Source organism: Rhinatrema bivittatum, chromosome 5 (genome assembly GCF_901001135.1).
Source record: "Rhinatrema bivittatum chromosome 5, aRhiBiv1.1, whole genome shotgun sequence".
NCBI lineage: Eukaryota > Metazoa > Chordata > Amphibia > Gymnophiona > Rhinatrematidae > Rhinatrema > Rhinatrema bivittatum.
Window position 1 is genome coordinate 289,308,712 of NC_042619.1, and position 24,326 is coordinate 289,333,037.

A 24,326-nucleotide genomic window follows, 5' to 3' on the forward strand; every position below is an offset into this window, starting at 1 on the left:
TTATGGTATAAACGCTGTAACAGCCAATAATATGATGAGCATGTATTTACAAGAGCCAATGATGTTATGGCACATCTGTATGCTATGTATTATGTACAATAAAAGGAGAGGCTCCCCTGGAGCCTCAGAGCACGCTTCACCACGAATCCTGCCTGATGTGTCTTCATTGCCGCAACATCTGGTGACCCCGACGTGATAGCTCCCTGCTCATCCGGCTGGACAAAGACTAGGTGCGCACCGTAGCAGCAGACCCACTCTCGCAAGCGTAAGTATTATTCAGCGAGTTTGCTCCCCACATTTGTGAGTATGGGAGGAGATTTGTCAGCTCCGCAGAGGCTTCATGCAAAAGAGCTGCAAAAAATTATAAAGAATCATTATTTCGTCACCAAGGGAGAAATAGCACAAGTCAAACTAGGGGACTTAGAATAATTGATAGGTGAAATAGCCTGTCTTTGTCCATGGTATCCGGAGGCTGGAACTCTGGATGACCAGGATTGGATTAAGATAGGCAACAGCCTCCATGCGCCTCCGCGTGCTCCCATAAGGCAATTGTTACTCTGGCAAAAGTGCACAGAGGTCCTAGAACACATAAGGACTAAAAGTCTCAAGGCACCATCTCCAGCTCATGTGTCCTTAGAAGCAGACAGTAAAGAAGCAGACAGGCCGCCCATTAGTACACCTACCCCCCACACTCTTCCCCCACCATATCCGCAAACTCCCTCAGGGACAGCAACTTCGCTGTATCCTCAGCTTCCCATGCCAGAACCAATGACACAGCCCATTCAGACCTCCCAACCTTATTTAGAAAAACAGCCCTTAAGCACAATTGAGCCACAACCTGGCCCGTGCGGTGCAATTCGCATGGGGTTTCACCAGGAACAGCAAAAAGGAAACCTTACAGAAGAAGAACTATTAGAAGGACTTCAAGCCTTTCCCATCACAGAAAGGATCCATGATCTAGGCGGGACAGAATATAGTTGGTCCGCCCTTCCCTATAGTATTCTCAGAGAACTCCGCACAAGCATCAAGGAGACAGGGTTCCATTCCTCTTACACCTGAGGGTTGCTAGAGGGATCCCTGACAGCAATTGAACTGAATACCGCCCGGAGTGCCATAAGCAGTAACCATGCCTCCAGGTCTTCAAAGAAATTAGAATATATGACCTTGGGCCAAGTAGCCGCACTCCTGATATCGCAGTGGCATTACAAACAAAAACAGTTCCAACGTGAGAGAAATGATCTAATGAGACAGTACAATGACCTGTTGCAAACCAGACTAAACCAAGTAATGGAACAGACAAAGCAAACCTGGAAGGAATGTTTATCATGGGCCTTGATATTCCGTTACAGGAAGCCTGCATACTTACAGCGCATTTCCCCACAGGAAGTGGCAGCGGCCCCTCACACATCAGAGAAAGATCCAGTGTATGCAGAGCCTTACGTTGTAACTATAGTGAAACTGGGACAGGACACTGTGTAAACTCAATGTGAAATGGTCCCCTTTGACAAAGTTAAATTGGACCACATGTAAAATGACCTTGTTAATCTGAGACTTATTTTTATAGCTATTGTTTGCATTGCCAGTGCACATAATTTGCATTTTTACTGCAATATTCATTTTAGGGCAAAGTAGGTTAAGATAGACTCTGAGCTACTGAAATCTGAAAGTACATTTTAACCAAAGAGTTAAACTGTATCTTAAAAAAAAAAAAAAAAAAAGGGGGGGGGGGGGGGGGGGGGAAGTAGGAATTGCTTTAGCATGTGGTAAAAGGCGGAGCACTGCTTATAGGGAGGTACCTTTGTCAGTGCTGTGCGGCGAACGAAAAAAAAAAAAAAAGAAAAAAGTTACTTTTGTTTAAACGGTTTAAGTTCTACTCATTTGATAATTAACTGATGTTTCAGTTCTAATTATTTAGTATTGCACATTACATTTCAGCTCAGAATATTATTAATTGAATTTATTCCAGGTTGACATCTATACAGTGATGATAGTGCATCCACTAGGAGGCACTGTGCTATTCTACCAGATGTTACTACCAGATCTACCATATTGTTAAATGATTAATTCGAATTTCAGCTCTTTTCCTATATTAGGTACCTGTCGATGAAGCACTGAAATTAATATGGGTAGACAGATGTACAGAAAATGTTCCCTTCACTTTAATCCTGATTCTAACCGCAAAACAGCCCACAGCGACCTTAACACAGCAAGTCGAGAAACAGACAGGAAGCAAGACATTAATCATTGAATGGCTAATCAAGTACCGCTTTCCGTTCACCCAGGGCTGTCGCTCGCTCCCTTACCCCAAGCTCAGACTGTTCACTGACGGCGGCCCAAAGTGGGGAGCGGTCGCCTGGCAAGTGCAGGGAAAATGGGTGACCAAAATTACGCCACCTCAGCAGTAAGCGCAAAGGGCAGAACTAGCTGCAGTCATTCTCGCTTTGCAATATTTTATGAATGCTGATTTAAACATTATTTCTGATAGCCAGTATATGTTTGTAATGTTGCTTCTTCTCTTCCTGGAGCATATATAACCCCTTCGTTAGACAAGAATCTGCTCTCCCTTTTTCTGACGCTGCAGTCAGCCCTCCAACACCGCAGACACCAATTTTACATTGCCCATATCAGAAGCCACCAGCCTTTCCCTGGATGGATTTCTGAGGGCAATGCAGTTGCAGATGCGGCCACAAAACAAGCAGTGCTTACTGTGACACCCTGGAATAGTCATTCCATGTTCCATCAAAATGCTAAGTCTATCGCAAAACAATTTAATATCCCACTAGAACAAGCCCGAGCCATTGTGCAACAATGCCCCCAATGTTCACAAGTCACCTCTGCCCCTTCCATGGGCGTGAACCCATGAGGCTTACGTGCTAATGAAATCTGGCAGATGGATGTTACCCAATATCCCTCCTTCGCCCCCTGGAAGTTTTTGCTTGTAACCGTTGATACTTTCTCACATTTTCTATGGGCCACACCCCAAAAAGGGGAAGCTACCAAACATGTTATTAATCACTATATTAAAACATTCTCTATAATGGGATTACCCTCTGTTCTGAAAACTGATAATGGCCCTGCTTACAGCAGCCATTCCTTTGCAGACTTTTGCCAACAATGGAACATTAAGAACATATTTGGCATACCCTACAACTCCACCGGACAAGCAATTGTGGAACGAGTCAATCACACCCTTAAGAGAGCCCTTAACAAACACAAACAAAAAGCAGGTAATGCCATTGGACTTCCCCCTAAGCAGGACTGGCTGAACAAAGTATTGCTTACTTTAAATCATCTAAACATATCAAATTCAAATCAGACCACAGCCGTGGATAATCATTATGGGACAAGGGTTAGTCACCCTCAGCCATCCGTTTTATATAGAATGTTACCTAACCCTGTCTGGCATGGTCCCGTTCCTTTGTTAACATGGGGACATGGATATGCTGCTGTGCTTGCTCCCACAGGTCTACTTTGGGTTCCGAGCCGCTATGTGAAGCCTTGGAAGGATGGCGTGGCATCAAGGTCTACAGAACCCGATCCCCAACTTCTCCTTGAGCCTCCACAACCCTCAGAAGGACAGAGACCGGGACTCCCTGCAAAAAGCAGCACCACATGACCTGGGGACAGATCAAAGCCCTATCCCACCAATCTGCACAACTCTTGGAACAGCAAGGCCTTGAGAAAACTCCAGAGAACTTATTAGCTGCCTTTTCTTGCCTGAATGCCAACTCATTACAATTGTGTTCTGTACCCTCCTATTTTGCTTTATTTCTCCAGCTATGGCAATTTCCGAACAAGGACTCTGGCAGGACAACATGTACATCCTCGATGCACAGAACTTTTCACACCTGTTGAATCGAACAGACTGTTGGATCTGCACACACATGCCGACCCATACCCGCGGAGGACTAATGATGCATGCCGTGCCATTTAATCTTACAGGATGGATGACTTTCCCGTGGCTGGGAAAATATCCCATTAACTCTCCAGTTGGTAATACCATAATATCCATCGGTAGCCGTATTCAAGAGACTGCCGCTCTGGGTTGGGAGTATGATCCAGGGGATGGGGAGGGGCTTCAGGTGGGAAAATATCCATATTGTAGCCGAACCATTGTATTAAAAGAAGTCATGATCAGATCGTACTCTAATGTAACAGCACACCCAGAATTCTCACAAAATATCACAGAATACTTGCATAGCTTTACCCACTATATGTGCAATTGGCTGATCTCAGGATGTTCAGTGGGAGAAACAAAAAGGTGTGAAAGAGGAGAAAAATTCTCAGACGGGCAATTTAGCTTGTGTGAATATGTATCCGCAATGGTACAATAAGTCAAACAGCCCCGTGACTAGTCCACTAACCAGATAGGGAACATTTGGATGTTATGTGGGCGTAGAGCATATATGCACATTCCCCCCAGATGGAGAGGCAGATGCACCCTAGGCTACATTCTCCCCTCATACTAAGCAGTCAACAATTTACCTAAAGCAAGACTCCGTAACAAAAGGGAGGCGATCAAGAGTCCCATAGATAAGTATACAGAAACCCAGGTAGCTAGAAGCCTGTTTCCCCCAATGGGAACAGCTATGAATTACAGAGACTTGCACATCCTAGCTAACTGGAAGACTGCTCTATTTAATCAGACAGTCCATGCATTAAAACTACTCACGACAGAAGTTTCTCAGATTAGAGAGGTAGCATTACAGAACCGCTATTCCTTAGACACAGTCTTAGCTTCAAAAGGTGGTGTCTGTGCTTTAATTGGATCTCATTGCTGTGTATACATATCAAATTATAAAGCAAATCTCACACATACCATAGAGCAAATGGAGACCATGATTGCTGATGCACCGCTCTCAGACAGAACATCGATATCTCCCTGGGACTGGCTATGGTCCTGGCTTCCTGATATCGGTGGTCTCAAACGAATCATTCCTATTGTAATAATTGTAATTGTCTTGTTTGCTTGTGCTGCTGCATTCAGTGCATACCCAATCTCATATCCGTTCTGAAACCTCGATCTCAGCCTGGATACAGAGATATTCTTTATGCTGCTTAAATAAAAACAGAAAAGGTGAGATTGGGGAATTATGAGCTTTGCTCCTGATGGCTGGCAGACCACGTCAGGGGTTAACTCTAACTTCCCTTCTCTCGGGCCTACGCTGAGCGCAGCAGGATTGCCACATCCCAACCGCCGTGAGCTCTAGCCTGTAAACAACCCCCACTCCCCCACTGCCACTAGCTAAATAACAGGAAACCTGTCTGCATGTAGACAAGCTGAAACAGACATACACATATCTAGTGCAAGCTTTAGCAGCTCATGAAACCGCATCCCACTTCCTCTTATGCAGCTGTCACACTTAGGCAGCTAGATTAACACATCTCAACTGCCTCATGTCCAGCTGGTGACATCCCCCCTCCCTGCCTGAATACACTGCTCGCTTGCACGTAGTCAGCAAAGGGCCAGGACACAGACATTTATGGTATAAATGCTGTAACAGCCAATAATATGATGAGCATGTATTTACAAGAGCCAATGATGTTATGGCACATCTGTATGCTATGTATTATGTGCAATAAAAGGAGAGGCTCCCCTGGAGCCTCAGAGCACGCTTCACCACGAATCCTGCCTGATGTGTCTTCATTGCCGCAACATCCAAGAAATTGATTTGAAACGTTGGTTCGAGTTTTGTCCAAGTGCCTTGGGTTTGGAGATTGTCTCTGTGAGCTCCCCAACCCCAAGTTATCAGTGGGATTGGTTGCTGGAAGAGTAGGCCCTTGTGCAAATTGTCCTTGTTTGCCCACCAAAGTAGAGATGAATGTAATTGGTGGGTGACTTGAATTGGAAAGTACAGTTGTTGAATGGCTTGGATCCATTGTGATCTTAAAGTCCTTTGGGTTACCCTCATGGCTAGTCTTGCCATGGGAGTGACATGAACTGTGGATGTCATGTGGCCTAGTAAGGTTAGAAACTGATGAGCTGTTGCTTGTTTCTTGGAGTATAGCGAGTTTGCCAATAGGGAAAGTGTTTCTGCCCGGTCCTCGGGTAGAAAAGCTTTTGAAAGCATGGTGTTCAATTCTGCTCCTATGAATTGAAGCAGGTGAGACGGAATGAGATGGGACTTTTGATAATTGATGAGAAAGCCCATGGAGTGAAGTAGAGTAATTGTTCGAATGAGAGAAGCCAGAGCTCCTTGTTGAGATTGACTTCTGATGAGCCAGTCATCTAGATAGGGGAAGACATGCTTTTAATTGATTCTTCTCCTTTAATATAATTTTGTGGACATACCAAACCTGTTTACTTACTGATGATTAAATTATAGTCAACTTGTTATTTTATGACTACATGATGTAATTAAGTAACGTTTAGCCCTGTAAACACTAAAATCATTGTAAAAATGACTAAATATAAGATAGTACAAAACTAGAAATGTACATTAAAAAAAACCAAACAAAAACAAAAAAAACCCACTTACTTTTCGCTTTCGTGTTGTTCTGATGTTAGCCAGGGAAGTCTCTTCAAATGTGGCATCTGATAGAACAGCTTCTTTCACTTTAAAACAAATAGCAAATAAAGCATTGGTACTATATATGCAATTTATATTGCATTCTCAGAGTAGGCAACACTGTACAAGAAGTTTCAAACCTATACTAAATTTGTAATCTGTAGCTGCTTGGATATACGGTGCAGAACTTCTAATTCTGTTGTTTTCTGAAGTAAACAGCCTTCCCCAACGACTGAACAAGTCATCCACGATCCCTTGATCCAGAGACCACTCATGTAATTGTAACATTCTGCTGAAGCAATCTGCCAACATGTTCTGGATTTCCAGAAGGTAGGTTACCTGGAGATGGGTCTTGTGATGACATGTTCATAGCTAGATTTAGAGGACCACCTGACAGAGGGTGTAGAAGCCTTATTTGTTTATATAGAACAAAACCACTTGGTTGTCCATCCAGATCAAAATTCTTTTTCCCAAAAGAAGATAAGAGCAAGCCTTGAGAGCAGAGCAGATGGCTCACAGCTCCAGGTGATTGACTTGTAGGTGACTTACCAGTGGGGACCACAAATCTCGGGTCCACCCCTCTCCAGCATGTGCCCACTTTGGTAAAGGCATCAATAAACGGAGTCATTTGACATAGTGTAACATACAGCAAGATACCCACTTTTAGAACTTGTGGATTAATCAACTGCTGCAGGGATGCTCTTTTCTAGGGGGTCATGGAAATTTGGGGGGATGATGGCTGATAAAGCTGATCCAATTGACTTCTGAGGCCCCAGTGAAGGTCCTGCATATGTGGGTAAGTCAGAGTAACCACATATAACACAGCAGCCATATGTCCAAGTAGGACAGAACCTACCTTATTGATGTTAAGTCTTGATAAAGAAGAGACCTTACTAAGCCCATCAGCAGTGCGGCATTTAGATGTGGAGAAAAGCATTTTCCTAAAACAAGTCTATCCAGGCTCCCAGGAATTGAAATCTTTGAGATAGGACCCATTTGACTTTGCAAATTTGACTAGGAAACCCAGAGATTGGAGAAGCTGTACAGTCTCGTGAGACTACATAACTACTGATGGAGATGGATCCATCACCAAACAACTGTCCAGATACGGGAACACAGAATCACTGCCAAAGAAGATGTACAGCCACTACTGCAAAGCATTTTGTGAACATCCTGGGGGCAATGAGAGGCTAAAGGAGAGCAACCTGTATTGGTAGTACACATCATTCATCACAAACCTGAGGAAATTTCAATGGGCAGGGTGAATGGGATGTGTATAAACATCCTTCAGATTCAGAGCACACATTCAATCCTTCGGTTGAATAAAAGGGAGAATTGTATAGAGGGAGTTCATCTTGAACTTATCCTGAACCAACAACTTGTTCATTCTTGGCAAGTCCAGTATAGGCTTCAATTCCCCTGACTTCGTGGGAAATAGGAAATAATGGAAACAAATTCCCTAGCCAAATTACTGAAAAGGACAGGTTCAAACACGTTCCACTGAAGGAGCAACTCCACCTCAAGCCACTGTTCAGCAGATCGAGAAGGCTTGAAACTGAAGACTAATATCTGTTGGGCCAGAAGAGGTTGAGAGAACTGTAAGCAAAAGCATACGCAACAATTTTAAGAACTTACTGGTTCTTAGTGGCACAGAGCCATTCCGAGTGTTTAGACAGAATCCTTTCCACTGGTGGAGGCAGGACTCAAAGTGGTCAAAAACTGGTCCCAGACTTACACTGTACCTGCTACTGGGCCTTTGATTCTTTTCCTCTGGCAACCTTGAGCAGGTAGCTGCTGAAGAGTGGGAGGAGCTTGATAATGCTGAAAGGGCATTTTTTGAAGAATGGATGCTTTTAGGAAAAGTATTGATATCAGGCAGGAGTCTGATGGTCCTCTGCTGCAGCCAAAAAACAACTGTAAGGTAGATTGATGCTCCTTAAATCGAAGCCACTGTACTGAACTTTTTTTTTGCCAAATAAGATGTCCCTTATATATAATACATCCACAAGGCAATTATGCATATCTTCTCAGAGGCTACGCACTCACAACGTGAGCCTTTGGGCTCAAATGAAAACAGTTGCAGTATCAAAAGCTTCATAAATGGAACAGATTATGTCCTCACATTCCTCCACTGCTTACCGGAAGTCCACCTGCTCTGGGTCAAACAATTCCATCCAAGATTTTTGTAAATACTGCACCATGTACAGCTAGTAAGCCATAATCTAGACACTTGACATGAATCCTCAGAAGACCTTTTCACCCTACCAAAATATGTCCAATACTTTTGGATCCTTCCCAGGAGGAGTTAGCATAACCATAAAGAATTCTTAGGTTTTAATGCTGACTCCACCTCCATGGAGAAGTGCAATAATTAGATTACCCCAAAACCTGGGAAGGCCTGGACCCTGAAATTTAGATCCAGCTTCCGGGACACCAGAAGACATGTCGTCTACATCTGCCACATCCTCATCTGTAGGTCTTTTAGAAGTTTGTGAACAGGGGTTGCTGCAGAATCCCCTGAAAGTTCAAGGTACAGAATAAGCCCAAAGATGGCTGTTCTTGAGTACTTTCCCTTCCTGAAACTGATAGTATCTTTGCCAGTTTATACAAAAATCTGGAGTAGCAGAGATCCTCTGGAGGAAAGTTAAGCTGAGACAAATCTAGCAGGGGATATGACAAATTGCAATTGAATCCTCCTCCTTCCCCAATGATAAGGGCAACTGAGGAGATCTCCACTGATCCAAAGAGCAAACATCTGACAGACATTCAGAATGAACTGATCCCACTTTTTCCCCTTCCGATTTGTGAAAGGACTCCCCTGGAAGAATAGAATATTTCACCTCATGCTGGGGACTTACTTCTAATGCGGGAAACTCTTGAGGAAAGGTACGCATCAGTGTGGGACTTTGGGCAGCCCCCCACCCTGATACTAAGGCATTAACTTGAAGGACCTGAAATAACTGTACTTATCCTCTGATGAAAGAGGAAAACAGCTTGCTCTGTGCCAGAAAGTGTCTCCAAAATCTAAAAAAGACATGTTTAAACCATTTCATGGAGAGGAAAGCCTTATGTGGATTCCTGATCTCTGACAGAGCCTCCTCCTGGAATCTCCTTGACCTTCAAACCATGCAGAGCAAAAGATCAACCTAGGAGGTAAGCAAGCCAAGTTCCCCTTTCTGACAAAGGCTGAAGGAGATGGGAACACATCCCTCCAAGGAAAAAAAATCCCTTTCTCTAAGGCTTCCAATGGGACCAAATGCCTCCCATATCTCCCCCACTGTTGCTGCCTTCCCCCAAAAATAAATGATCTCAAGAAGAATCCTAGGGAGACAGGTCCTCCAAAATACTTCACTAGTTGGTACAGGGTTCCTGGGTGCTGAGCCCTTCCCCTCCCACCTAATGCAGAGGGAAGCTGGGACAAGACACCAGTAAAAGAGTGCCAGAAACCCATACTCCACCAAGCCTCTACATAGGGCAGAATCCTAGTACATAAAAAATGTAATTGGGAAACAAAATTCCTAGAAGATAGAAACAGGGTTCCAAGGAAGCTCTTAAGCCCCCTCACCAAAGGCCTCTGCCTTGGAAAGTCTGGGAGCCCAGGCTGAAATGGAATGAGGACATGGGAGACTGCAGCAAGAAGGCATAGAAAATTCAAAATGGCAGCTGTCCTATGGTCTGCAGAAGTGGGAGCCATCTGCTCCCTTTGCACTGCTCATTTCCAATGGATATGCATGACAGCCAGAATTAAACCTCAACTAGCAACTTGAAAGAAAACCTCATAACTAAGGCTGACTTGAAGACACCATCAAGCTAAAAATGCAGCAATTCCCACTTCCACATAAGGCCGGCCCACTCTGCTCACTCAGAAAATAACAGCAGCTCCCTCCAAAAAACAAAAAAGGACTTCTATGCAAAAAGAATTCATAACTTCATCTTCGACTCGAAGGCTTTATTCTCCTACGTCTCATCACTCACCAAACCAACACCACCATCCATTCCAGACCACCTAGCGCTCAGTAAGGCCAACAAACTAGCCACCTACTTCAAAACAAAAATCTCAAACCTCACCCTCTCCCTTACAACCCACCAAACGCTTCCAACACCTCATAGCACATACCAACTCACTCTGAATTCTAGACTAGAGTCATTCGAGCCCACATCAGCCATGGAGATTGAAAACTTACTTAAAAAAATTAAACCATCGGCACATCCCTCGGACCCACTCCCTACTAATTTGCTCACTGCCATCTCTAGCACCGTCGCAAAACCTATTGCAGAAATCATCAATACCTCCTTAGCCATGGGCACAGTTCCTAATCAGCTAAAACTTGCAATCCTCAAACCCCCTACTGAAAAAACCAACTGCATCACCCATGGACCCAGCCAACTACAGACCCATTGCAAAACCTGCCCCTGATCTCCAAACTGATGGAAAAAGCGGTAAATAAACAACTTTCCGAATACCTCGAGGAGCACAACATTCTTTCCCCGGCACAATATGGTTTTCGCAAATCTCGAAGCACAGAGTCCCTTCTGCTTTCCCTCACTGATAATTTACTTTTGAACCTGGAGAAAAAAACAGTCATTCTTACTGGTCCTACTAGACCTGTCTTCAGCGTTCGACACGGTAAATCACTCACAACTCCTAGAACAACTATCAAACATAGGAATCAAAGGCACAGCCCTCTGTTGGTTCAAATCGTTCCTATCCAACAGGTTTTACAAGGTCAGAATCAACAACAAGGAATCTGACCCCATCCTATCAGACCAAGGCGTACCACAAGGTTCATCCCTCTCCCCTACCCTGTTCAACATTTACCTCCTCCCCCCTCTGCCATTTGCTATCTCAACTCAAGCTTACTCATTACCTCTATGCAGACGACATCCAGATCCTAATCCCCATCAACAGAATCAATTCAAAAAACCCTTCGTCTACTGGGAGAATTGTCTTAAACCAATTAAACAACTACTCTCCAGCCTAAACCTGATTCTAACTCCAGCAAAACAGAGCTGCTACTAATCTCACACAACCCGAACAACCACCCACCTAGTCTGGCACAAACCACATCTTTAAACATTGAGCTCTCTGCAGACGTCAGGAATTTAGGTACTTGGGCTTGACAATCAACTTAACCTTAAAAAATTCATAAACACAACCACCAAGGACTGCTTCTTTAAACTACAGGTCCTAAAGAAACTAAAGCCACTCCTTCACCTCAATGACTTTCGCCTCGTTCTTCAATCCATTATTTTTTCAAAACTTGATTACTGCAACTCAATCTTACTGGGCCTCCCCTCCAACAGCATCAAACCCCTACAGATGGTACAAAACGCCGCAGCCAGAATCCTAACTAACACTAATAGAAGAGACCATATTACCCCCATCTTGAGCTACCTCCACTGGCTACCCATGAAACAGAGAATCATATATAAAACCTTAACCATTATCCATAAAACAATTCATAACGTCGCACCTATATCTCTACAAACCCAACTTCGCCTACAATCATCGGCCAGACCCATCAGAAGTGCCTACAAAGGCACATTAGTCGCAGTTCCCGCCAAATCAACGTTAAGAAAAAGAGCACTATCCACTGCGGGACCACATCAATGGAATGCGCTCCCACCAGACATAAGACTCGAACCCCAATCTACCAGAGTTCAAAAAAAGGTTAAAAACATGGCTCTTCAGGCAAGCATTCCAACTCCCAGAGTGAAACTAGGCACCTCCTCCTGTCTTTCAGATCCAACCATTGCAAGGTGTCACAAACACATTGACACTCAATTTCATACACGGACTTGATTATTCACAATATCTATTTATTTAAGTCATCCTTTTCATATTATATTATTTAACCGATTACTTGCAGACTATTTACGCTACCAAAGTTCCTTGTAAAATGTGAACACGAATAATGTTATAATAATATTATATGTTTGTTAAATACTATTGTTACTTTCACTGTTCCTTGTAATAATGTTCAATAGTTGATTGTTATTGTTCTATGTAAAAAACCCCAGTCTAATCTACCAGACCAGGGCAACCTTTTCGTTACTTGTAAACCGGACTGATTTGTATTGCATACAGGAATTCCGGTATATAAAAATTAAAAATAAATAAATAATAAAAAATAAAATCTCACTCCCAGGGCAGCAAGATCAAGCGGCAGCTTGCCCAAGGCCAACTGAAATACCCCCAATTGCTGGCTGGAATGCATCCTCCTACCCGGAGGGCCTCCATAAAGAAAAGAGGCCCCCCTTTCTGCTGCCCAAAGTTCAGCTCTCCCTGGCTACGGCAACTGTTGGAGGAACTGCAGCTGGACTCTATTTTTTTTTTTTTTACACAAGCAGCTTTACTGCTGCTTCTTCACCCAGCTAGGACCAAAGACATGACACACTAGTGAGAGCGGGGGTCAGGAGATGTCTTCAAAATAAACTTCTCCTGAGCCCACCAGACCACCTTCCTGCTCAACCAAGCCCTAAAAGATCCTACAAACAGACATCTGTTTGCTACACTAGGTCCCAAATACAGTCTGGAAGCTACCTACCAGGCACAGCTCTACCAGAGAGCAAGAAATAAGGCCTGTTCTACTAGAGGAACAGTTACAAAAATTGGTTCCCTAGGAATTGAGATCTTGCTCTACCAGGGCAGGCAGCTCACAAGCTATTGTCCTGGAAATGTGCTCTACCAGGGACAAGGCCTTAAAACTGGAGACCAAGGATAGCAAGTTTGCATACCATAAACAGAGTTCTCCAGAGACAGCAGAATAAATTAGTCATGAGAAGTAGGTGATGTCATCCGACGGTGTCAAAAAGACCCATCTCTTTAGCTCAGTAGGGCTTATATTACTAAGTGGGTTCAGCAGCCACTCAGTCAACTGTAGAGTTTAGCTTTACCAAGGTAGTCGACTCTCCAGGGAGAAGGGCAGATATTAAGCATAACTAATTCATTATGCTTCTACGGAGAACCCAGTTTATTGAGACACAGGGCTGAATTAGACATATGTGGGGAGTCCTAAGCTGAGGGTTATGTAGCAGAGCACTTACCGAATAATGCAACCCAGCTTCCACATGGGGAGTGGACTATTGGGTGAACAGGCTGTGCAAAACTGCTCATCACTTTTGGATAGACTATCCAATAAGTAGTAGGATGTGAAGATGCATACAGATGATCAAGTTGTAGCTTTGAAAATGTCTGTAATGGAATCAGCTCTTAGGACAGCAAATGAAAAAAAACCATGGCTCTGACTTAATGAGCCTTGACAGAATCTGTAATTGGAAGGCCAGGCAGAGCACAGCAATGTGCAATACAGTCTGCTAGCCAGTTGGACAAGGAACAATAGGCAACTGCTACTACCAGATCATTGGGATTGTAGAATATAAATGGTTGAGAAGCCTGGCAATGTGGTTGAGTTCTCCTCAAGCAATATGCTATGGCACTCTCCATCGAATAAAAGAGCCTTCTCGACTTCAAAACTGAAGGCTTTACGTGCCGCAACCCTCCATAAATTTTGATGCCCAAGAATGAAACAAGATTATTTTTTTCTTTTACTTGAAGAGGTAAGTGGCAGTGGCACCAAAGTGCTCTCACACTGATGACGTATTGAAATCCAATGGAGAGAAGAATAAGTACTGATGCAGATCCTTGGGAAAACAGGCAAAGGGAATCAGAGAGCCCATCTGGCACCAGGATGAAAATATCTTCCATTTAAATCCGTACAACTCTCAGATGTACAGCTTACTAGCTGAAAAGACAATTCCTTCAACTTCTTTGAACAGAGAAAAAGAGAAGATTGCCGAGCACTTAACATACTTGCCATCAGGATGAGTGAGGGAAGGTTCATGTGGTATAGATGATCTTCCTCCTGCATTACCAAAAAAGGCTCGACTCCCAGAGGAATCAGAAGGTGGATCGAAAACTGGCAGCAAGTCTGAGGTTGATGGCCCCCAAACGTTGGGCTGTCTTGTTAGGTTGGAAGACCCTGTGGAGGCAATCCGCTAATGAATTAGAAACTCTGGGAGGGTCTGTTCCCTGAAGAGAGATCTCATAATCAAAAGCCCATTCCCAATCTGTTGAGATTCCAGTCACAGAGTCACGAAGCCTAAGCCTCCTTACTTGAATACAGTACATAGTCTACCACTTAATTGTCGGTTTGGATGAAGTCTCATTCCTTGCATGAGACTTCATTCCTCGCATATCCAAAAGTCTTGCCTGGAAAAATATTCTGTTATTGACTATGGTCCATCAGGTGGGAGAAATCAGTGACACCTGATAGATAAAACCATTGATCTGGGGGGTTTTTTTCCTATTAATGAAGGGATGTCTTCATCAATGAGGAACCAACACAGAGTGTAAAAAAGGTTGATGTGGCTGGAACCCCCAATGGAAAGTTCTCATGTTTAGGTGTGTAAAGGGACTTTATGCTCTGCTGCTGCCATGAGACCCACAACAAGTATTACTGACCAATAGCGGTCTGGCCTAATTACAGCAAGATCTGGACCAATGCCCAAGGCAGAACACTCTTCCTGATAGGAGGAATATACCTTCCTCCAAAGAATCTATTCATGCCCCAAAACAAAGTTAAGGACTGAAGGCTGAAAGACTTCAGGGAGTCCTGAACCCTTGCTTGAGATTGACATGTCATTATCCAGATTCAGATTCCCCAGCAGCATAAATGTGCCACCATCACCACCAAGTATTCAACAAAGATTCTTGGGGGCAACTAAAAGGCCAGAGAGTAAAACTCCAAGAGATCCACAGCATACAGTTCCCTGCTTAAAAAAAAAATAATAATAATAGGACAGGGTGGAGTGGAGGATATTCATTTTGAACTTCTCTTGGAACAGCCTCCAATCAGCTTTTGTATATCCCAGACAGATGTCCACCTTGAGATGCAATTGGGGTGATCAATTTGGGCACATCTCAAAGAACAGCCAATGATGTTGCTCTGGAAAAAGGGAGAAGTGTGAATGGTAGTCACACTCCACAACACCAAGGACTCAAGGCCCTTGGTGACTTTTCTCCAATCACCAAGGAATAGCTGAAAAACTCTCCTCTACCAATAAAGATGGATGTGATCTGAGACCCATCAAAAAAAATAGGGTGTAGTGCTCCTTTGCTAATGTGCCTGGCCTCTTGCTAGAAGCCGCACTGCAGATGACGAGATATGCCACTGAAATAGATAAAAGGAAGGCACACAGCTGCTCATTAATCTCCAAAAGAGAATACTACCGGAGAAAGGGATGTCAGCCCGCTTACCATAGTCATGCAAGTATTAGTCCTTATAACGCAAATGATTTGCCATATAAACAATCAATATAGTCCTTTGGAAGACTTCTTCCCCCAATGTGTTTAGAGAAAAGAGACTACACCACTCTGAAGTCTACTGTCCATAACAGGCTAAAACAATCGATGGACCACTTGGAGGAATAAAACCCCCAAAAAAACCAGAACGGAGACTCTGTACTTATGAACCAGTTTCCTAGCCCTGGATGACAGGAGGGTGGTTTGCCTCAATGCAAAGCATGTGAATCACTGTTAGTATTCCAAAAAAAATCTCCTCCGAATGATTCCATCTTACCCCACCCAGAAATTTGCCAAGAGAGATCTATTGGCAGAGACTAGAGTTGTGCAGAACAAGGAAAAAGGCATGAAAGAAGTCCCATAGACTCTTTCTTAGAGCTTACTGTAGGGGGGGGGGGGGGGGGGGGGGGGGGGGGGGGGGAGACGACCATGACCCCTTACACGACCGATCAAGGTGGGCCCTCAGTCTTGGAGGAAGTGGAAGGGGACTCCCACTGATGGGAATTAGCCTATATTCTTCTTGAACCTTAACAAAATGGTCATCCTGCAATATCCCAGGTCTTTCCAATGAGGAAGCCCTGAACTTAGTGTCTCAAGCAGATAACACCGACGGGAATCTGAATGGGCAAGCACAATGAAATGTCCCACTTGTGCAGGATTCAAGGATGGCCTTGGATGCACTGAAGGTATGGACTTCTGCACCAATGGAACCCAATATGCCTGTATGCCTTTCAAGATTAAAATCAGGTCATCTTGAAACACCTGCCCTGGGCTCCATACAGAAGCTCCCCGCTGGACTACTTTAATTTGCCAAAAGCACTGTGGAGCAATGAAACTCCAGAGTTTCCAGATGTAGAGAAGGATCCCCTGATTGGGAGGCCACAACTTCTGCCTTGATGGCCCAAGGATTCAGTGCCAAGGGCACAGATGGTGCAGATGCATCGCTGGTGTAGATGCACCAAAGATGCAAAAGGTGCTCCCTGCATTGAGTGTGCCAGGCACACAAGGACATCTGTGTCCTGAGCTTTCATGTCCTACCTCAACCCAAAGACTATGGCATATTCGGAATCCACTGCCACAGGGAGAAGCCCTGTTCAAGGAACCTCTGCTTGACATGTTTATCTGAAGTAGGAGAAAACGCGGTCACAGATCCAAGACCTACAGAAACAGAAAGTAAAAGCTGCTATTCTTTCTTTTCTGCAGCACTGAATGTGCTGTTTGAGGGGCTGCCTAAGCAGCGATGATAAATAGAAAAACAAAGCCAAAAAACAAGAACATTTTAAAAGAGAGATAGTTAGCACAGACTAAGATTGAAGCTCTAAGGAGAAATTTTCTTACCTAATTTCCTTTCCATTATTCCTGCTACACAAGTCCAGCCATGACAAATGGATTATTTCTCCCTACCAGTAGATGGGGGCAGACAACACTGTTTTCCTCTGTGACATCACAGCCACTACTTAAGAGGTGGTGCTAGCAACGGGAATCTAGTTTCCTTCTGACAAAGCTTGGGTCAGACCCCTTGCCCATAACAAGCATTAACATTTCAATAATGAAAACCAACATGAAAAGAACTTTTCCTGTCCCCTGCTGGAAAAGGAAGGGAAAAACCAAGGAAAGCAACATTGGAAAATAATACCCCAACCTGACCTTCAGTAAAATCTAACGCTGAACAGTCTAAATAGTTACGCAGCTATACTTCCTGGGAGGATCCTAGACTGGTGTAGCAGGACTAATGGAAAGGAAATTAGCAGATAGGAAATTTTTTTTATCTCATCCTGCTATACCAGTCCAGCCATGACAAGTGGGAAGTAGCAAAGCTTCAGTTACCAAGATGGAAGGAAGCAAGGGCTGCCCGCAAAACCCCCACGCCAAAGGCTGACTCCTCCTGCATAAGCACATCCAGCCAATAATGCTTCACAAAAGAATTCAAGGAAGACCAAATATCAGCTTTCGTGAGAGCATGCACCTCTGCCCAGGACGCAGACTGCGCCTGGGCAAAGGTGGGTGTGCACCAATTCAGGAGGGCTTCTTACCTTTGAGCAAATAAGCTGAATCAATAATGTCCTTTATCCAACAGCTCAAGGTAGCCTTAGAGGCCGCCACCCCTTTATGTGGACCACCAAACAGGACAAACTAAAAACTTTTTGGGGTATCTTGCGGACTCGCTCATCCATGAGGAACACTTGTCCTACCTGAATATCGAACCGTGACCCCAAGTACTTCTGGGATTGTATGGGCTGGAGGGAACGTTTGGAGAAATTGATCACCAGCCCAAACCTTCTAAGAATTGTACCACTCTATGGGTCACCCACACCACCTCCTCATGCGACGGCAAGTGGATTAACCAGTAGTCAAGATATGGGTGCACTGTAATTCCCTCACGTCGGAGATATGCCGCTACCATGAAAAGTATTGCCTGAAACTGGAAATGTTCCTGCAGCACACAAAAATGCAGGTATCTCTGGTCCTGTGCCTGGATCGGAATGTGAAATGGGCCTCTGTGAGGTCCAGTGAACACAGGAACTGTCTCCTGCCAAATCACGGCAAGGTCTGACCGCAGTGTCACCATAAGAAAATGTGGAACCTGCAGACAGCATCACACGCCCTTGAGATCTAAGATGGAATGAAAAGACCCATTCTTCTTGGGTACCATGAAATAAATTGAACATCCCCATCCTGGTTCGGAAGAGGATACTGGAACCACTTCCCACAGAATCTGCATTTTAATAAAGTTTTGTGGGCGGCCCATTGTAGGGTGACACCAGAAACATGTCCTGAATAGGGCAATGAAGGTCCAACATGTATCCTGTCTGAACAAATAACCCTGTTATTTGGGTCCACTCCCCATAAAACTTCCATAGATATCCTCCTACGGGAAACCAGCAGAGGGTGGACCCACAGACCCTCCAGAGGCAGCTCTTCTGGCCCCATGGAAGCATTGACCTCAGTCCTTTGTCTTCTGGCTTCCTGAAAGGAGAGGCCCCAGCCTTAGATAGTACCCGATCTCTGCTTCCTCTATGAAAGGAGCACCCTCTGTCCTCTGGCAAGTGCTAGGACTTTGGATCTCCAAGGTTCTTCAACAACTGGTCCAGATCCTCTACAAACTAGAGCTTGCCATTAAAGCAGGGCAGTCTATGCAAATTTAACTCATGCATATCGTGGATATCCTGAAAACCCTACTGACTGTGGGTTCCCCAGGACTTCCCAGGTTTTGGAAGTCCTGCCTTAAAAAGCAACTTCCTCAGGCGGGTCTTGGACCACAAGTCAGACACCCAATTGCAAAACCATAATAGAAGCACTGCTACTGAAAGGGCCACTGACAGAGAAAAACTATATAAGTCATATAAAGCACCCGTCAAGAAGGCTGCCGTGGACAATTCCAGCCACTTCCTCGCTCTCCGGCAACTGCTGGATCCAGTGAAGAAGAGCCCAGACCACCATAGTTGAGCAAATGGAAATCTGGACCGCTGTTGCTGACAAAATAAACAAGTTCCACAAAGGAGGCTCCATCTTCCTGCCCTGCGGATCCTTCAGGGGTGTGCCTCCTTCCACCAGAATTGCAGTTCAATGGGTTACAGCTGTTACCAGGCATCCACCACACAGACCTGAAAAAAGTTTCTGTAACAAAGTCTGTGGAAGAGAATGCAATCGCTGCAGGAGGGTCACACCCCAAAGACCCGACTCCAGGCCTTCCCACTCAGCCAGCATCATCTCCTCTATTTCCAGGTGGAGCAAGAATGCAGTAGTGGTCTTAAACTTCCCCTTGATAATGGAATCCCACACTGGGGTCTCCTGAGGCTTCGACTCTTCCAAGTGAAGACAACTAATCACCTGACCAATTAAATAACCAATCTCATCATTGTGAAGAAAATGGATTACAGATTCGGCCTCAGGGATTCCCTCCTTCAAAGGCACCAGACTATCCACATCCCCGGGGTCATCAAGGTCCCCTAGGTCCTCCCAGGAGTTTCCTGGTACCTCCAAAATTGGTCGTGCCCTCCTGGCAGGAACCTGGGGAGAGGAAGCAGACAAGCCACCGCTAGATACCTGAACCATGGTCCCGCCTGACAGCACCCTCGGCCTGAAAAAATCACTAAAGGCTTGCCTCAGAAAATTACAGAGCGCCTGAAAAATATTCCTTCCCTCCCCCGGGTCCAAAGCAGACGTTGCTTCCTGGAGAGCACCCTGTGTTGCAAGGTACGGCATCAACACCGGAGGAGAATCATCCCCCTAAACAGGCTCTGTTGCTCCCTTGGCCTCCAGGCCTGAACATGTAGCTGCATCCAAGATGGCTGCTGCCTCTGGAACCCGTGCAAATAACAGCATGTCAGGACCTTCCAGGGTTGGCGTACCAAAGAAACTATCAGGTGGTAGAAGGGGGCTAGGCCCATTGTCGAGCATGCCCTGGATTCCTCCCCCTTCTGATGGCACACCAAACAGAGGGACTCCTCAGCGGCTGCCCAGAGGACTCCATAAGCCTCACAGAGACGCATCAAGACGTCACAATGCTCTTCGCTGCTGCTGAAACACATCACTTCATAGAGAGAGCCAGACATGTCTGTCTGTGCTGGGGGCTTGTAAGCACAACTGCACCAAGCCATTTTCCACGTGGTTACAGCTTAGCTAACTGCAGACTCCCCTGAAGGTCGTTCCCCAACACTGACCTCACAGCCGCTGTTGCCAAGCAAGCACCTCTATTTTCTTTTAGGAACAGCCTCAAGAAAACAAAGAGGGGAGAAGGGAGGGAGGGAGAGGCTCAGCAAGGGGAAAACACGGCAAGGCACCCTACTGGCACAGGAGCAGGGAAAATCCTGTCAGAAGGAGAAACAGCAAACTAATGTCCCTGTTATCCTCTTCTTTTCATGAGCATCAACCAGGGACCCCTTCAGGGTTTGGGAGCAGATCAGGGCTTGTACTCCTGGCCATGACCAGTGGCCTAAGCCCAGGGTTCTGACCTCCAAACCAATCAAGAGCTGCCGTACCAGTTCAGTCCTATCATCTCTGCTGGTGGCAGAAAATACTGGATTCCTGCTGCTAACACCACCTCCTAGATAGTGGCTGTGATGTCACAGAGGAAAACAGTGTTGTCTGTCTCCATCTGCTGGTAGGGGGAAATAACCTACTTGCCATGACTGGACTGGTATAGTAGGATAAGATGGAAAGGCGTCATGCGTGCGGGAACTCCCGTGCATGTTCAATAGTAAAATCTCTGAGCAAGAGAGATGGGTCCAATTCAGCATCATTGGATGATATCACCTACAAATCATAGCTAGTTCAGCTCTGCTCATCAATGGAAACTAAAGAATCCTGCTGACCAATCCAGAACATGTCCACCATTTGCTAGAGAGAGAATACTGGCAAGTTTTCAGGCTACAGCACACATAGTCAGAGATTATATTACTGAAAAGGTTGTGGTTCCCTGACCTCCATCTCCTAGCAGGATAGCATAAACCTATACATCTAGACTTACCTAGCAGAATGATTACAAAGAAGAATTACCACTCCAGGGAAGAGTCCTAGACTGGAGCAGTCAAGCAAACAGCAAATCAATGCAAGCAATATTAACAGAAAAATGTATAGATCACCATAGCTAATTATACCCAATAAATTTTCCACACCATTACTCCAAAGTAGTATATCAAATCTTGATAAATGAACCCCCAACTCTTGTCACTACTGCACATTCACGAACATTTCCTTGTGCATCTCTTCCTGCAAGTCTTCAGGAAGAGACTCCAGTGCTACTGAAGTTGCAGCAATGGATGGGATACTATGCTTACTTCTATACCTGGCAAACTCCACTTTCCTGATATTATCTATGTTGAACTCAGACAAGGTTTGGCATTATGTGAATTAAAAAAACAAAAAAAAATAACCAGGGATAAACATGATGGAACAAAATGGGTACCTCACAATATGCATATTACATCACATACAAGTTAAAACTTTTTTTGCTATTCATACACAAATTGTTATTGCACTTCGTTATCTAGTGTAGTGAAATATAATTAACCTTTTTTTTTTTTGCCAGATTTTATCTATTGACAGATATTTAAGTTAGCAATTACTAATCTTTCTTTCTGGAACCAATTGAAAAGCAACAACTTGTGGGACTCACACACACTAAACATCCTCTAATTCTTTTAAGATAGATTTTCCCAGTGTTTTATTTGGGTCAAACTGGGAAAGTAAAAAAAAAATCTAGATGTTTAGATCATGTAGCTAAAATATCTTCAGTTTAAAGCACACTACAGCAAGGATGTTCATTTCTCTTTCTTTCCTAATGGAGCTGCATTTTCTGATTTGTTTATGTTTGCATCCTAAGCCAGAGGTTAAGTATTTCATATGTAAGTGAGCTTTGCTGTACCACTGAAATCCGTCCAAGTGCATTTAGCCAATAACTAGGTAAAAGGAATCTTTCCTTTTTTGCTACTATATATGGTTCTACAGATCACAGTTGTACACCAAATACTATGATTTGATATTTTGTTGCTTTGCTAAACTGGGTGTTGTTTTCTAGTAATAGTCTACAATAGTCTACAATAAGGAAAGCAATTATCAGGCAAGTAATTTCTCCATTTCCTAGAGTGTAGCCAGATGGACTCAGGACCAATAGGATGTACAAAAGCTACTCCCGAATGGGGCGGGAGGCTGTCCATGGTCCGGTTAGCATCGCCCTCACAAAGGCTGCGTCTTCTTGGGCTTGGACATCCAGGCGATAGAACCTGGAGAAGGTGTGCAAGGAAGACCACGTCACTGCTCGGCAGATGTTGATGGAAGACAGTAGCTTAGCTTCCACCCAGGATACTGCCTGGGCCCTACTGGAATGAGCTTTAATGTGAAGGGGTAAAGGCTTCCCTGCCTCTACATAAGCTCCCGTGATCACTTCCTTGATCCAGTGAGCTATGGTAGCTTGCGAAGCTGCTTTGCCTTGTTTCCCTCCACCTTGAAGAACAAACAAGCAGTCCTGTCTTGCACACCGGTTCTGTATGTTCTAGATATCGTACTAACAGCTTACTAACGTTTAAGTGGCATAGGAGGCAGCAGTCTTCAGAGTTCTTGCGTCTGTCTAGGACAGTAAGAAAATGGACTAATTCAGGTGAAATTCAAAGACTACCTTTGGCAAGAAGGAAGGGACAGTGCGAAGCTACAACATTCTGGAATAAACCAGAGGAATGGCTCCTGACATGACAGCACATGTACTTCAGAGATGTGACGAGCCGAGCATATCTCCACCAAGAATACAGTCAACATTAACGGGTGTAGAGACAGAACGCGCAGTAGCCAAAAGGAAGGCCCTGCTAAGAAGTCCAATACTAGATTGAGGTTCTATTAGGGGGACCGGCCACTTTAAAGGTGGTCAGAGGTGCTTAACTCCTTTTAGGAAATGGGCCAAGTTGGGATGTGTCAACAGGTGGGCTCTGTTCACCACGCCTCTGAAACAGGAGAGATCCGCCACCTGGACCTTCAAGGAGTTGAGGGACAGTCCTTTGTTCAGGCCGCCCTGTAAGAATTCCAGAATCATGGGCATCTTGATCATCTGAGGGGGCACCCCGCACACCAGGCCTGAAAAATTTTCCAGATCCGCATGTACGCCAGGGACGTTGAGAACTTCCAAGCACGGAGCAAGTTGGTGGTTACAGCCACTGAATATCCAAGCTTTGTCAGGCAAGCCCTCTCAAGGGCCAGACTGTAAGACAAAACCGAGTTGGGTCCTTGTGAAGGATCAGACCTTGTTGGAGAAGGTCCCTGTGTGAGGGGAGGCATAGGGGGCTCTCCACCAGAAACCTCCGCATATCTGCATACCACGGGCATCTGGGCCAATCCGGAGCCACCAGAAGGACTAATCCTCTGTGGTGTTTGACCTTGCGAATGACCTTGCTCAGCAGAGGCCACGGGGGGGAAGGTGTACAAGTAAGTCCTTCTCTGGCCAGGTCTGGACAAGAGCGTCAATCCCTTGGAAGTGCTGATCTCTTCTGCGACTGAAAAATCAGGGGACCTTCGCATCGTGAAATGTGGCCAGCAGGTTGATGGATGGGAGGCCCCAGTGATCTACTAGGAGCTGGAAGGCTCTGGTCAACAACGCCTATTCCCCTGGATCCAGACTCTCCTTGTTGAGAAAGTCTGCTCTGACATTGTCTTTACCCGTGATGTGGGAGGCCGAGATCCCTTGTAGATTTAACTCTGCCCATTTCATCTTGTAGGCTACCGTTGTTGCGCTGTTCCACATCATGCAGACTGCTTGTCCCCGGAGCCTGTGGATGAATTGCAGACATGCTAATCTGACAGCTCAGGCTTCCAGGTGCGCCTCTTCCTTGGTCCATCACCCCTGGAAGGCGCGCTTCTTCCTTGGTCCATCACCAAGGAAGAGGCGCGCCTGGAAGCCCGAGCTGTCAGATTAGCATGTCTGCAATTCATCCACAGGCTCTGGGGACAAGCAGTCCCCGCATGATGTGGAACAATGCAACAACGGTAGCCTACAAGATGAAATGGGCAGAGTTCGTCATGTGGAC

The 24,326-nt window shown here is 45.0% G+C and overlaps 1 protein-coding gene across 8 annotated transcripts in view; it reads right to left on the reverse strand.

Annotated features, from left to right (window-relative positions):
- The window catches only part of CDCA2 (cell division cycle associated 2), a 272,763-nt gene that overhangs the window by 129,279 nt on the left and 119,158 nt on the right, over positions 1-24,326 (reverse strand). For 5 of the 8 annotated variants that reach the window (XR_003857078.1, XM_029604097.1, XM_029604094.1 and 2 more), the window contains one exon: positions 6,480-6,556. The exons of 1 other annotated variant lie outside the window; for it this stretch is intronic. Coding sequence is in view for 6 of the 7 variants with exons in the window: in XM_029604097.1 (XP_029459957.1) it covers positions 6,480-6,556 (77 nt within the window). In the remaining variant the exon portion in view is untranslated. Of the gene's footprint in view, positions 1-4,914; positions 5,058-6,479; positions 6,557-24,326 lie in introns of those variants that run through there. 2 more of the 8 variants (XM_029604098.1, XM_029604099.1) reach the window with 2 other exon arrangements.